This window comes from Trachurus japonicus, chromosome 9 (assembly GCF_045865225.1).
Source record: "Trachurus japonicus isolate A0001 chromosome 9, Traja_1.0".
Taxonomy (NCBI): domain Eukaryota; kingdom Metazoa; phylum Chordata; class Actinopteri; order Carangiformes; family Carangidae; genus Trachurus; species Trachurus japonicus.
Genome location: NC_140915.1, coordinates 24369388 through 24382610, shown reverse-complemented (window position 1 = coordinate 24382610; position 13223 = coordinate 24369388). Strand labels below are relative to the sequence as shown.

The following is a 13223-nucleotide window of genomic DNA, read 5'->3' as shown; positions in this document are numbered from 1 at the left end:
ACTGCAACAAGCAGGAGCAGTCACACTGGCTACATGGGTCTATAAACATGAAGGGTCTTGGTATTAACATGCTGATGAAATGTAATGCTTCAGGGTTTCAATCAAAGAATATACAGTAAAATGTAACAGTCAACAGATCCAGTGTCTGTGGAATCAGACAGACTAAAAGACACAGCTGTTAAAGTAGAGACAGGAAGACAAGTGTGGAAGAATCAGGAGTAATTCACAATACTGATTACACCGTTGATCATAGCGCCCCCTGAAGGCGACTCATGGAGTATCTGGGTTGAGCTTACATACCGGTACACACACACACACACACAACGAAGCTCAACACTGCACTGCAGCACACTGCCAACTCAGAGCAACACCACAGGACTGTTCAGTTCAATGCTGCTCCCATAAGAACACACTGTTCACGTTTCAGCCACACGTCCAAAGCAACGGGATGAAATTATTCTGTGTGAACATGAGCGCTTTTAATCAGCGCTGCAATTACTCAGAGAACCGACAGAAAACTAGATTTACATCAGTTATTATGGAAATGAATTATGTTAAGTTACTTTGACTAAAAAAGCTAAAACAGAAATGTGGCAAGCCCAGCCAGTCTCAATAACCAGGCCTATGTCACATTAAGTTTACTTGACTAACATTTGTTGCAGGTCAGCTGCTCGGTTTTTTAGATTTTGCTGTCATCCTTCCCCCTCTGACATTTGGCTAGTGGTGCATGAAGGGAGGATAGCACAGGTTAGCTCGGAGCCCTGACATACCCCTTCAGAAACATCTCTCTCTCTCTCTCTCTCTTTCTGTGTGTGTGTGTGTGTGTGTCTGTGTGTGTCTCTCTCTGCTGGCACTGCAACACTGATCGGGAAAGCCATATGGCAGGTAACAAACCAAGGGCAGGCTTCATGTCCACACTGTGCCGTGGCTCAGGCACCCTGCCACCTCATGTAAAAGAGCTCATCTGACTTGGCCCTGTATTCCCAGTGAAGTACGCAGAGCGAAGTGCAGTGTACTGTATATGACACGAGTGTTACTAAAGCTGCACCATCACCAGCTCGGTGGCGTGAGCAGCAGTTCAGAGTCGTCTCATGGCTGCAGAGTCAGCAGTGAATATCACCAGCTGGGAATGTCAATGGCCGCAGGCAGAGTGACAGTCACTGCCGGTGCACACAGTGGCTCAGCAGCGTCTAGGAACAGCAATACTTTGTTCTCAATTGGTGGTTAAAAGGGAGGCTTTTCAAATGATGGTAACAATTACATAACTGCCACTATCGTTTTTGCCGTGCAAGAGAAATGTGATTGAATGATGAAATCTGCACCATCTCTTGATTGGAGGTTTAAAAATAGCTCAGAGTGAAATCCATTTTGTCTGTAAATCAATCAGGTGAGCCTCTCGCCACAAATAACAGAAGCTGCCATCTGTGAAGTGTGAAGTGCAACAAAAGCAGGTTGAGCAACACAGGCAGTACCCTGGCTCTCCCAGTTGTAGTCAGATGTGAGAACAGTGGTAGCGTTTTATCTCTCACACCGTCTTATCAACAAAAACTCCATTCAACGATTAAAGTCCTCCAGAGACACTTCTACAAAGAGAGGGGGAAAAAATTGAAGTGACCTTGCTTACTTTATGGTTCCCTAACTGGAGTGTTTTCCACAGAGTCCCTGAGCACTGAATCAATACTGCAAAGATGAAAGTAAAGAGGAAGCTACAGTATGTTTGGCTCCTCTGACATTCCAAGCTTCAACAGCTGAGGGACAATTTCTCCAGGTCTCTTCTGCCATCTAGTGGTGCCATAGTGTAAATGACTGCTTAATACAACACTACGGTCCATTGACCAGACTGAAGTGCCGGGTGATAATGTGTCACCTCTCTGATTTATAGTTCACTGTTGAGTAAACCCCTACAGGTGGTAGTGTCCATGCTGAGAATGTGTTGATGCACAGCTGTTTTTTTAATGTATTTATAGTTGCAAACATGGCATTTTGATGACGTAAAATGTTGAAATATTTTAAATTAATCAAACTGTGAGATAATTTAAATCAAATAAATAATAATAAACACCAATAATGCAGAAAACTACTGTTTTATGCTGCAAAACTTTCATAACTGAACCACTTGGTGCATGGGATGTGAGGGTGGAGGATTGTTGTGAGGAGGATGAGAAGAGGGCACGAGGGGAAAAGGATTTTTCCATCTTATGCTTTTAAAGGAAAACTGCTGTTTGTCTGATCAGGGAACATGATCAGTGCAGGACAGTTGGACCACTGTTAGTGATAAACAGTGCAATCGACCTTTTTGAAATCCAAACAATAAAATTCAACCCATTCACTAAAATGTGTACACATAATTAGGACCAGTTTGTGAGAGACAACCTCTCTCACTACTAGCTTAAAAAAAATGCTAACTTTAATTAAGGATGTATTGGATGTGAGACTTAGTGTAATATAAAACAATGGCTCCCTAAAATATAATCAAGGGGGGGGGCTTTCTGATCTTGTGAAATCTAATTTATAAGCTGCAAGCATTATGAGTTTGATGAGGAGCATGTAGGTGCAGGATTGACCTCAATGAAGAAAAAAGGTAAGATGTCAGCAAGAGTGAAAGGGGCAACGAGGGAGAAGAGAGGAAATGGAGCAGGAAGTGCATTGGAGGAGGAGGCCGGAGGTTGGTGTCCATCCCCCTGAGCCTCATTCCCTTCCTCTCACTCCTCCCTCCTCTCATTCCTCATCTCCTCTCCTGCCCACTCTCTTTTCCTCCTTATATTTTTCTTCCATGGATTTTCTTACACATGGCTTCCTCTGACCCGTTCATTAAAAGAGTTATTCCACCCTTCTCTCACCGCCATCCATCTTTTCCCACACAGGTGGCAAACCAAGACTGTAAACCACTCCCTGTGTTCATTCTCCGTCTGTGATCTGAGCCGCCCTGTCTCTCAAACTTGTTGGTATTAATCTGTCTCTGCAGCTAATCTCTGAGATATTTGATTCAGTTTAGTTAACCCAAGTCAAATACAAGAACATCTGGTCATATTGTTGCAAATCCACATATCCTACACATACAAAAAGCCTCTGTGGACCGTTAGAGTAATTACTGGATATCTTTTACAAGGTGCAACCAGAGCCAAGCAGACAGTGTCCCCCCCTTGTGACACCCTGCGAGTCCTCACTTTGTTCCAATCTGTTCCCTTAGATGTACAGCCCGCCTCCTTCCACCTGTCTCCTATTCTTCCTTTCTAATCAGGCGTCCCTGCCAATCAATTTGATCTCCATGACAACATCTCGCATGACGCCCCCTCCAAACATCGGCACCAACGCGACCACCACCCACCCCTATAAACAAAAACAAAACACACACGCACAAAAAAAGAAGCTGAATTCCGTCAGCTCAGGATTGATGAGCGGGAGTCCTGTCAAAGGACAGATTAGATTAGGACTGAAGCGCGCACACACACACACACACACACACAACACAGCGCAGAGGCAGCAGGTGCTTTTGGTTAAACCTTAATTACATGATCTCTGATTTCTCTAATTGATATGGTAATGACTATGTAATTAATGCAAAAGCAGAAATACCAGCAGCTCTCCTAATGAATGGATTTATTTGATTAGATATCCTCCTGCATATTTATGCATGCTGCTATACAGAGCACAGGGAGACATATAAAACAGTTGTTTGTGGTTGTTGTCACAGTGTTGCTATTGCCGGCATACCATGACAACAACTCTGCATGTAACAGAATAAAACATACACGTACATGCCATTAAATATGAAGCTCTGAGCAATAAATCAAGGACAGAGAAATGCTGCACTTCTTACAGGGCAAATATCTCTTGACAGATCGTTGAAGATTGAGGGAAGACAGAAAACGAGTCCCGCTCTTTCATAGGTAGGTGGCGCTATGGGGCTGCCTCTCATACGTGTGCAAACACAAGCACACACGCACATACACGATCACCAAGGTTTGCATGATGATCACGAAATGCTCTGATGCATCCTCTGAAATTTGACAAACATTACTTTAAGTTGTCATTATAAGCCTGATGATGTGTTTTGGTTTGAAGAACACACACATACACTCACATATAACACACTCACACATGCCATCACTCTCTCGTAGAAGCACACACACACACACTTGGCTTTAACTTCATCATTGGTAAAAGGTCAACTGAGACAACTAGATGTGACCCAACAGCAATTACTCTCTGCCCTCCTTCCCCCCTTTAAGTATTGCAGGGAGGGAGAAGAGCAGATATTTGGGGGAGAGACTCCACTGTGACAAGCCATCTTCTGGGGATGAGAAATCATTTCTCCTGCTCTCATCCACTTTAATGTATGTCGCCATATGTCTTCTCCCCCTCTCTTTGGAGATATTTAGGGGGATATTTTGTGGGGAAGGGAAGTGGAAGCACATGTGGGCCCTGACCAGGTGTGACGAGCAGAGACCTCAGGCTTCTCCATCTTTCACTTAGCCATAACACCACACACCACCCAGACAGACACCGCTCTGACAGCTGATCTGGACACTGCTGTACCTGTCTCTCCTGTTCGCTCTGCAGCAGGTTGCAAAAGAGGAGAAATGAAATCTAAAACAGACAGGGCTGACAGGCACCACAAGGGCTGATGTGAGGTAAAAGGGTCAGTTTTATGGTGATAGAATTAATAGCAGCCCATCAGAAAAAGTGGTTGTTTGCCACGTTGATATGATCTTTTAAAAAAAGAAGAAAAAAACAACTGTAACAGGGCTCTGATTAAAAAGGCCAGTGACCAGATCAATATCAATTCATCTACATCTCAAGATGGGGTACAGTAGGCTACCTCTGTTTTCCTCTTAAGTATCCATGAGACATAGGCTACTTTTCCACTTTAGGAAGGAAGTAAGGTTGTGTTTCCATATGGAATGAAATGTGCTATAAAAATAAAGTTTTGCTTGCTTGCTTGCTAAGGAAATTCCTGCTGTCCAAACTGTTTAAATTGTTGTTTTTTTTCTCTTCGTGGTTGAAAAATCTCCCACAAAACGTATTATTTAGACTTAAACAATTTCCCCAGTAATGTTTATTAGGTATGCAGACACTACATTGTCATACAGACATTAATTTGTTTGAAAAAGTGAAGGGAAAAGGGATTTTCAAGCCATGACCTAGTCACGTGACCTTTCCAAAACATTACTTGTACCTCAAAGTGGGCGTGGTTTCCATGTACACAGAGCCCCGAAAAGGCCAAAAGCTATTTAAGTTATGAAGATATCAATCAAAACGACAATGAAACATAAAATACAACTTTCCACAAGCTTGGTTTGGGTTAAGCCGCCTGCTAATCCCATTTGTTGAAGCGCACATTTCACGTCGTGCTTTGCTAGCAGAGACAGACAGAGGATGGAGCTAATACCATTAATGAACGGCGGAGAGCTAGTTGGGTAACTAACTTACCTCTGAATAATGTGTTTCTTACGGGGCCACTCGGGCCACGGTTGATGGATGGCCTTACAGAAGCCGGGTCAATTAGCCGGGCTGGATTTCCCTCCGTGTCGACTGCAGACAGCACGAGGAGAGCTCCAACCTCTGTCACGCGGCGTGGCTGTAATTAATCACCAGCGTGGGGCCTTCTCACCTCACACCGCCGCGCGCACAAACAGCCAATACGTACGTTTGGCCCAAATTACATCCCCGCTCCTCTAATCTGGCTAATTGTCAATATTGTACCCAGAGGAGGAGAAAGATCGTGATTTAAAACCTTTCCAGATCAACTTTAACAAAGACAAACCTGAGGTTTTGCGAACGTTACAGAGAGAAAATTAGTGAAATAAGAAAGTGAAACGTAAGAGACAGGTAATGGGCCTTTGCAAAATTGTAACTGTAAATGAAAAACTGGGTCTAGTTCATGTTTATGTTAACATAACTAATTCCGCCATCACTAAGAACCAAAACATTAAGTTGGTCACATAAAACTCTGGAAGTAGGCCTATAGTAGACATTATGTCTCTCAGAAACTTCATATCCATGTGAAGTAGGCTACCTACTTAAAATTGTTAAGTCAGATTTAAATAACTGATCTAAATCCACATTAATAAATAAGTATTCACACATTAAACCTCATAATACTTTGATTGACTTTGATACAGTCACATAGGCCTACAGTATGATTTCTGTTGGACAGCAGAAGACGTTACTGTACAGTTTTCTCTCCCTCTTTCCCTCTCTCTATTTAACAGGCAGGCACTAACGCCCAGGTACACAAAGCACAGATTGAGAGGCAGGGACAGAGACATCACTCTGTGTTCACAGAACACACTCCTGTGGCCTGGACAAAAGCAGCAGGCTGACAGATGAGGTTTGTGTCTGGGGGCAGGGGAGCTATGTGTTGCTGCTGCTGCTGCTGCTGCTGCTGTGCTCCATGTGTGTGTGTGTGTGTGTGTGTGTGTGTGTGTTTGTGTGTTGTTGCTTATGCATATGTGCATGCATGCATGTCTGAGTATGTGTGCACCTATATGTGAATGTGCACGTGTGTGTGTGTTTACATGTGTGTGTGTGTGTGTGTGTGTTGTGGGGGGGTGGGGAGGGTGTCTCATGGGGCAGCTCTGTGTCTGTCCCATCTGCCACCCCACTCTACTGACACCCAAGGGAATGGCAGAAGGGGTGGGGGATTCATTTTGGAAAAAAGGAATCGGGGTCCAGCGGTCTAATGGGCAACAATGCAGGTTTTACTGACCGGCCAAAGGCAAAGGACACTGGCTGGGTGTGTGGAAACCAATTTATTTGACAAAACAGTGGGCCACCCCTGTCAAGCTCTGCCTCAGACTGCCTAATAAGGCACACCCCTGAAAATTATGTCTCAAATGAGAAGGGGGGTGCGCTGTATTTTACACACACACACTCAGACGTTGCATACACCCAGGGCTAATGTCAGCCTAATGCATGTCCATGCTGTGGCCGGAGGGCTAATTGGGTATATAAACACAAACACATCCCTTGAGAGGTGAGAGGGGAAGGGTGTATTTTGTGCTATATGCTCCTCCTATTGTAAGTGAAGACGACACTGTAACTTAAACATGGAGACCCATCAGTACTTTTGCTGTTATCGATAATGAAAGATGACATGGTTTTTGCTCTCATATGCCCTGCTGCTGCATCCTCTTTTGAAGCCGTGCGTGCAGTGTGATGTGGAACAACTTGGTGGCAGGTGGCATCTCATCCTGTCTTTATCCAAACTGTGATCATGAAGACAGTAAATGGCGCCGCTGCAGCCAACAACAAAACAGTCATGTGGAAGAGGAGCATATGGCTCCTGCACCACTGGGCAGAAGGAGTGCTCAGCAAGATGAATGCTGAGGTGCCGGCAACAAAGCTGACTTTATCTTGTCAAATTAACAGCATATCAAAAGAGAGAGAGAGAGAGAGAGAGAGAGAGAGAGAGAGAGAGAGTGGGAGGGATGAGGAGGAAGAGGCAGCAAGCCTCAGCTTTTTTGACAAGTGCTACTTGATGATGACAAAGACAGCACAGAGAGACGCTGTGACTTGCCGTCGAGGTCAGATCAGAGACAGACACTGTCACATGTTTGAAGTCCTTGTGTCTCTAACTGTCACTGAGTAGAGTTACACTGTTTGTCCATACATGCACCACAGAAACACACACAGAGATGAATCGACTGGGTGCTATACCGTGCCATAGCGCTCACTGCTCTGAGCGCTATGTAAATGAAACAGTTGCTGTTTCCTGGCATAACATTAATTACCCGATCAAAATAGAGTGGGTAATTAACTGCCCTTCTTTACCAGTGCTAATTACATTAGCAGAGAAGGGTCATTTCAGGGGAGCAAAGGAGAGGTGAGAAAGAAAGATGGGATGAAGCGGTACCAAACAAAGACTGGAAAACAAGGCAGTGGTGAGGCTCATGCCTGTGTGTGTGTGCGTCTGTGCGTGCGTGTGTTTTAAGAGAGAACGAGGGAGACAGAGAGGAGGAGGCCACGTTGGAGGGAGACTCATGTGTTTCTCACTCGGGCCCCCAGAGGCTTGGTCCTCAGAGAAAAGCAGGCTTATTGGAGAGGAGAGAGATGGGGGGAGGAGGGTGTTGTTGTTTATCTTGACATGCTCTACTCAGTCTTTAACGCTCGCATCACAATTAAGATGCTGCGGCTCATCAGCTATGTATACAAAAAGTGTAGCAAACTGCACGAGCACACAGGTGATGGGCACAGACGAAAATAGATCCAGGAGAACCTCAAAACGTGGAACCTTATAGCACAATTACTAATGTCCTAGAAATTAGATAATACAGAGTGTGTGAAAATACTTGTGTCATAATCCCCCTCTGCAAACATGTAAAAAGAAACCACCACAACAATTCAGAATTGAATCCAGTGCATCAGTGGTTTCTTTTTCTCATTTGTTTTTTATTTGGAGCACAAAATATAATTACACCTTGAGATATACAAATCACATTTGCACCATTTTTTGTTCCGTTTCAAATAAAGATGGCTTCAAAAAACATAATATTAAATTGCTAATAATTTTTAAATAAATAAAATTAACCAAACTCTAAACAAAACAAATTTGCAAACGTCACATACTCTTTGTGTTCTTTGTTTTCACGTCCTGAGAATGAAGTTTGTGTTGTGATGACAAAAATCAATGAGTAAGAACAGCATGATATGGGTTAATGAACACCTAATACGCCCCGTTCTTTTCTACTGAGCAGTTGTGCTTTCATTTATTCTACTGCATAGTGACTAAAGACCTTTTCTGGGTTGAGACATTTAATACGATGCTGGAAAATCTATAAGTTGTAGTCATATACATTTAAATTTGCAATGTGGAATTAAATAATATCAGGGCATCGGTGTGACAAAGCATGCATTATAAGTGAAATTAAAAAGGAAAAGGCTAACTAACATTTCTCCTTTACACAAGGACAATAACTGTCTTTAACTGTGGGACTTTATTATGCAAGAACCTGCAAACAGGGGATGTTTAATCCAAATATCTGAGTTAATCTTCTCCTCCCCCTGAAAAAAAAATCTGTTCCCTCTGATCATTTAACAAATTCATCAGCAATTGTTGAGATAACTTCATTTCAGTAACAGTTGGAAAAGGACCGCTTTATAAAAACACATTTATATTATTCCCTAAACTAACTATAATAAGTTAAATTGTTTGTTCTTAAATAAATCAATATATGAATTCCTTTAGTAATAACCCTTGAGACAAAGAGTTTTCCCTTGTAAAACCAGAACAAAAAATAAAGGGTCTATTTTTCTGGAATGTAAATTGTCTTCAAAAAGTCTACTACAAAAAAACCTCTCGCTAACTCACAGACAGTGTACACACATGCCATTAAAGGTGTCCATTCACAGACAAAATGCAAAAAGCACCCTGCTTTTTAGAGCCGCAACATTATATCAGAGTTGTCCGTTGTCCAGCAGCATTCGTACAATGCGTCCTGTGCGTCTCTGGCCAAGGTGTGGGCCGGTGTTGGAAGAATTGAATGCTGCATGTGATAGCAGGCCAGTGGCCAATACAGATGCTTTCGAAGCTTGACGTGAAAAAATGATCCGTTCTCCTGTTTCCTTTCACAATGCAGATGCTTCATTACACAAACAGCAGTAATATGGTCCAGTCTGGTGCTGTTTAGCTAAGGGGCATGGTCTGTCTGTGGTTGTGGGTGGAGTAACATCTTCTGCCTCTGGAGAAGATAGCTGGTCTTTGGACATTTTCGTACCCTGTCCCATTCATCCGCATGGATTAAAAAGGGACTAAGAAATGGCGGTGGTGTCAGGGAGGGAAGTTAAACATGGTCACTAGTGAACAATTTTTCCATTCTCCCTGCCCTCTCAGTGCCAAATGAGGGGGCTAAGTGAAGCAGTGGTCTGGGGTAGATTGGGGTGGGTGCTTTGCTACATCGGGGGAACAACCAGGCCCGTCATCGCTGGAGAGAAAAAAATATACAAAATCTATGATTCTAATCAATCAGGTCTTGCATTAATGTACATCCAGCAACTGTTCTCTTGTTGTTCAGTCATAGCTTTTCGAGCGGTTAGTACGAGGGGTTAGACTGCATTCGTAAGTTCAGACAGGGGGGTCAGATAGTGAGTTGGGTGGCTACCTCGGAAGCTGTTCCCCCCTGAGGCAGGGCAGGCAGGGGAGGGAGAGCCCTGGGGCCTGAGGACAGGAGCAAAAGCACTCTTCTGTTTAGCAGCAGACGGGAAGGAGGAGAAAGGCAAGAGGGACGATGAGGAGCTGGAGCTTCCTGGTATAGTGGGGCTGGAGGGCATTACTGTGGAGCAGAGAGCAACAATCAATCTCAAGTCTGAAAATGACTACAGAATGAGTGGTGGCAGGTAAATTAACAACCACATGTAGAGACAATTAGAAAGCACAAGAAGGTCTTACTGTAGGGAGAGCCTGTGGGGGAGGCACTGCTGAAACCAGGAGAACCAGGAACTCCTAGGCTGGTCATGGGAACTGTCCCATATCCTCCGGTCATCCCACCGCTGCCGCCGTAGCTCGACTGCTGAGGAGTGGAGGCTGATGGGTAACCCCTAGGAGACAGGCTGCTGGAGTTTCTAATGTAACCTAGAAGGGAAATGAAAACACTTGGTCAGATCTGAGCTTCATTGTGGCAAAAAACCGAAGCTGGGAATGGAATAGTTTGGCACTTTCTGCTCACCTTGGCTGCTCTGTCCCGGGTCCCCAATGCTAACGCCTAACTGAGATGGGTAGGAGCCCAGACCCATGACGCTGCCGTGGGCTGGTGAGCTCGGCAGCGCCTGCAGCTGACTGTGAGGACGGGGAACACTGTAGAGGGCCTCAGCAATGTCAGCTGCACGTTTCAGCAGCATGTCCTGCAGGAGATCAAATGCAACGATCAACAATGGTTGGTTCAGCGAAAGACAATGCGGTTTGGTTAGTTTGTACTGAGAGTTTTCCAACTCCTGCCATTGCATAAGACGAGTGTTTGTTATAAACTCCAGCATTGGAGCACAGACAGTCAACTGCCAAACAGTCATTTGGCTGCTATAAACTACCAGTGCGGTACAATGTTTGCATACAGTGTTTGCATACTGTTCATCTTAAGAGGTTTTTTCTGCCACCACAGACAGCTCAGTAACTGCAAAGCTTTTAAAAATAATCCCTGCTTAGAACTATTTTATCACTTTTTTTAAAGGAATTAAACTAAAACAAAGCCATATAGATATTAATTCTGGTGGATTAACTGTGTCATAGAGGTTTCAAATTGTAATCTAATTTGTTTTCATATATAATTGGGATGACTGGACTGCTATTGATTGATCCTGTTATAGAGTATACACAATAAACATTTAGGGGCTAAAACAAAATCAACTATGTCAGTCTTTTGGATATCTGCATGTTCTGTGTGTCATTTTACCTGATTACTGTGTGGATTTCCGTAAAGAGCCTCCACAAGATCTGCTGCTCTTTTCAGAAGGATCTCCTGCAAAGAACAGAAATTATTGCATTAATGTCTTACTATGGGCGTAGTGTGAGGAGTTCCTTGAAAAATAATCATGTGCATGGCCAGATCTTTTATTTAAAGGGACAACGAGGAGTTTCTATTTGGTTATAAAAAAGTCTCACGTTAATGTGGATGAATCTACGCTGCCCACACTTGTTAATGGCTCCATTTTCAATAAATATATCGTTTTGTCTCTATCGTTATTTTGTTATTTTAATTAATGGTGGAAATGCTGGGTGAGCTGACCAGCGTTTCCTTACTTTCGGTTTCGCGGACGCTCATGAGAATAACGCCTCCAAATCGCTGTTTATGGTCGGGACTACGACGGTAACTGAACCTCTTTGAACCTCTGACTTTAATTCTTGATGAATGAAAAACATGGAAAACATGAGTCCGTCTTGCGCCGGTCAAAGAATTCTACGGTGCGTGCGGAGGCTCATAAATGTAGTGTGAAAACGCTTCGCTTTTCCAAAACTCCTCGTTGTCCCTTTAAGTCTCTTGAGTCTCTCACCTTAGCTAGTTTCTCTGGATCACCAGGATGTCGAGGGATAACCTTCTGAAGACGCTGGAATCCGTAGTCTATAGTTGGTTCATTAAGAGCTGAGAAACATAAAGTACATCAAACCTGAGTCACAGTTCCCCAGAACCTCATATTTAAAATGACTCAGACTGAAGGTAGCCTAAAATGGCCAAAAGGAGCACAATGTGTTGTCTTGGTACCTGTGTAGATGAAGCGTCCAGGAGCTCCCTTGCAGAACTGTTTCGATTTATAAGACAGTGTGACCTCCACGACCCCGGGGATATGTCGAGGAGGCGTCTGGACACGGATAGCGTGTGGTGTGATCAGCTGAGGATACAGCATGGAAAGCGTGTCACAAAACAGCAACAAATGATTCCCCCACATGCCTTGTAAATATTTAGGCTAACACAATACCGTGGAAAGATTAATTTATGCAGACTGCACATAAATCATCTAAATAATGAGACAAGCCATATGCTATATATATCATTTCAAACTGTGCTTTAGACTGTATCATTAGTGAGATGTTTTGAAGACAATTCCTACCTCACTCCACACCAGCATGCTGCCAAACACCACCTGCAGCCCGTCAAAGAAGTTCTCCCCAATGACGATGACCATGGCCCCGCCAGTGGTCCAGCCCTCACTGGGACTGATGGCTTTGATACATGGGGTAGCTGCGTAGGAGAGCAAGGCAAGATTTACTGCAGGTTTCAAAACGGGACAGACAAGAGTTGGAAAAACATGTTTGTAATGGGTGTCTCTGGAGGAACATGTCAATGGTACTCTTTAGTTTGGGCAGGCAAAAAAAAGTGAAATAAAAAAGCTGGCATTATTTCATGGCTTCTACATGATGCAGCTTTTATCCATGGATAATGCCACAAATTTAAACATGATGAAGAAGGAGTTGGAAAAAGTCTTCATAAAATGTTGGTCAAGAAAGCAATGCAGTTGTATGAGTAAATAAATATGAGAATATTATCCAGAAAATGTACTTCAAGTACTGTGTGTTATTTAGTATATAAATTACATTATTGGATATCATTATTAGCTCCTGGGTATAACAGTCTGCCATATTGTATGCTGAACATTTAAAAGGAAGTGTCATAAAATAAAAATACTCATAAAATCAGTGATAAAATAATAAATATGACTTGTTGACCTACAGCCGGTTAAACTGTAATTTAAGATCAGATATTTTATTCTATCTGCAGAAGTATTTGATTAAT

The 13223-nt window shown here is 43.3% G+C and overlaps 2 protein-coding genes across 5 annotated transcripts in view; both read right to left on the bottom strand.

Moving 5' to 3' along the window:
- ank1a (ankyrin 1, erythrocytic a) overlaps window positions 1–5633 on the bottom strand; it is a 95904-nt gene extending 90271 nt beyond the window's left edge. Inside the window, exon 1 of the mRNA XM_085786775.1 lies at window positions 5434–5633. The gene's annotated coding sequence lies outside the window, so the exon portion shown is untranslated. The remainder of the gene's footprint in view (window positions 1–5433) is intronic.
- A 2740-nt stretch (window positions 5634–8373) lies between these two features.
- Window positions 8374–13223, bottom strand: part of ebf2 (EBF transcription factor 2) — a 29698-nt gene continuing 24848 nt past the window's right edge. For 2 of the 4 annotated variants that reach the window (XM_085786749.1, XM_085786748.1), the window contains exons 9-16: window positions 12541–12671; window positions 12195–12321; window positions 11986–12074; window positions 11388–11453; window positions 10668–10842; window positions 10391–10573; window positions 10104–10274; window positions 8374–9926 (exon numbers count right to left, since the gene is read on the bottom strand). In XM_085786749.1, coding sequence (XP_085642875.1) covers window positions 9895–9926; window positions 10104–10274; window positions 10391–10573; window positions 10668–10842; window positions 11388–11453; window positions 11986–12074; window positions 12195–12321; window positions 12541–12671 — 974 coding nt within the window. In that variant the 3' untranslated portion in view covers window positions 8374–9894. Of the gene's footprint in view, window positions 10275–10390; window positions 10574–10667; window positions 10843–11387; window positions 11454–11985; window positions 12075–12194; window positions 12322–12540; window positions 12672–13223 lie in introns of all 4 variants that reach the window. The other 2 variants (XM_085786746.1, XM_085786747.1) reach the window with 1 other exon arrangement.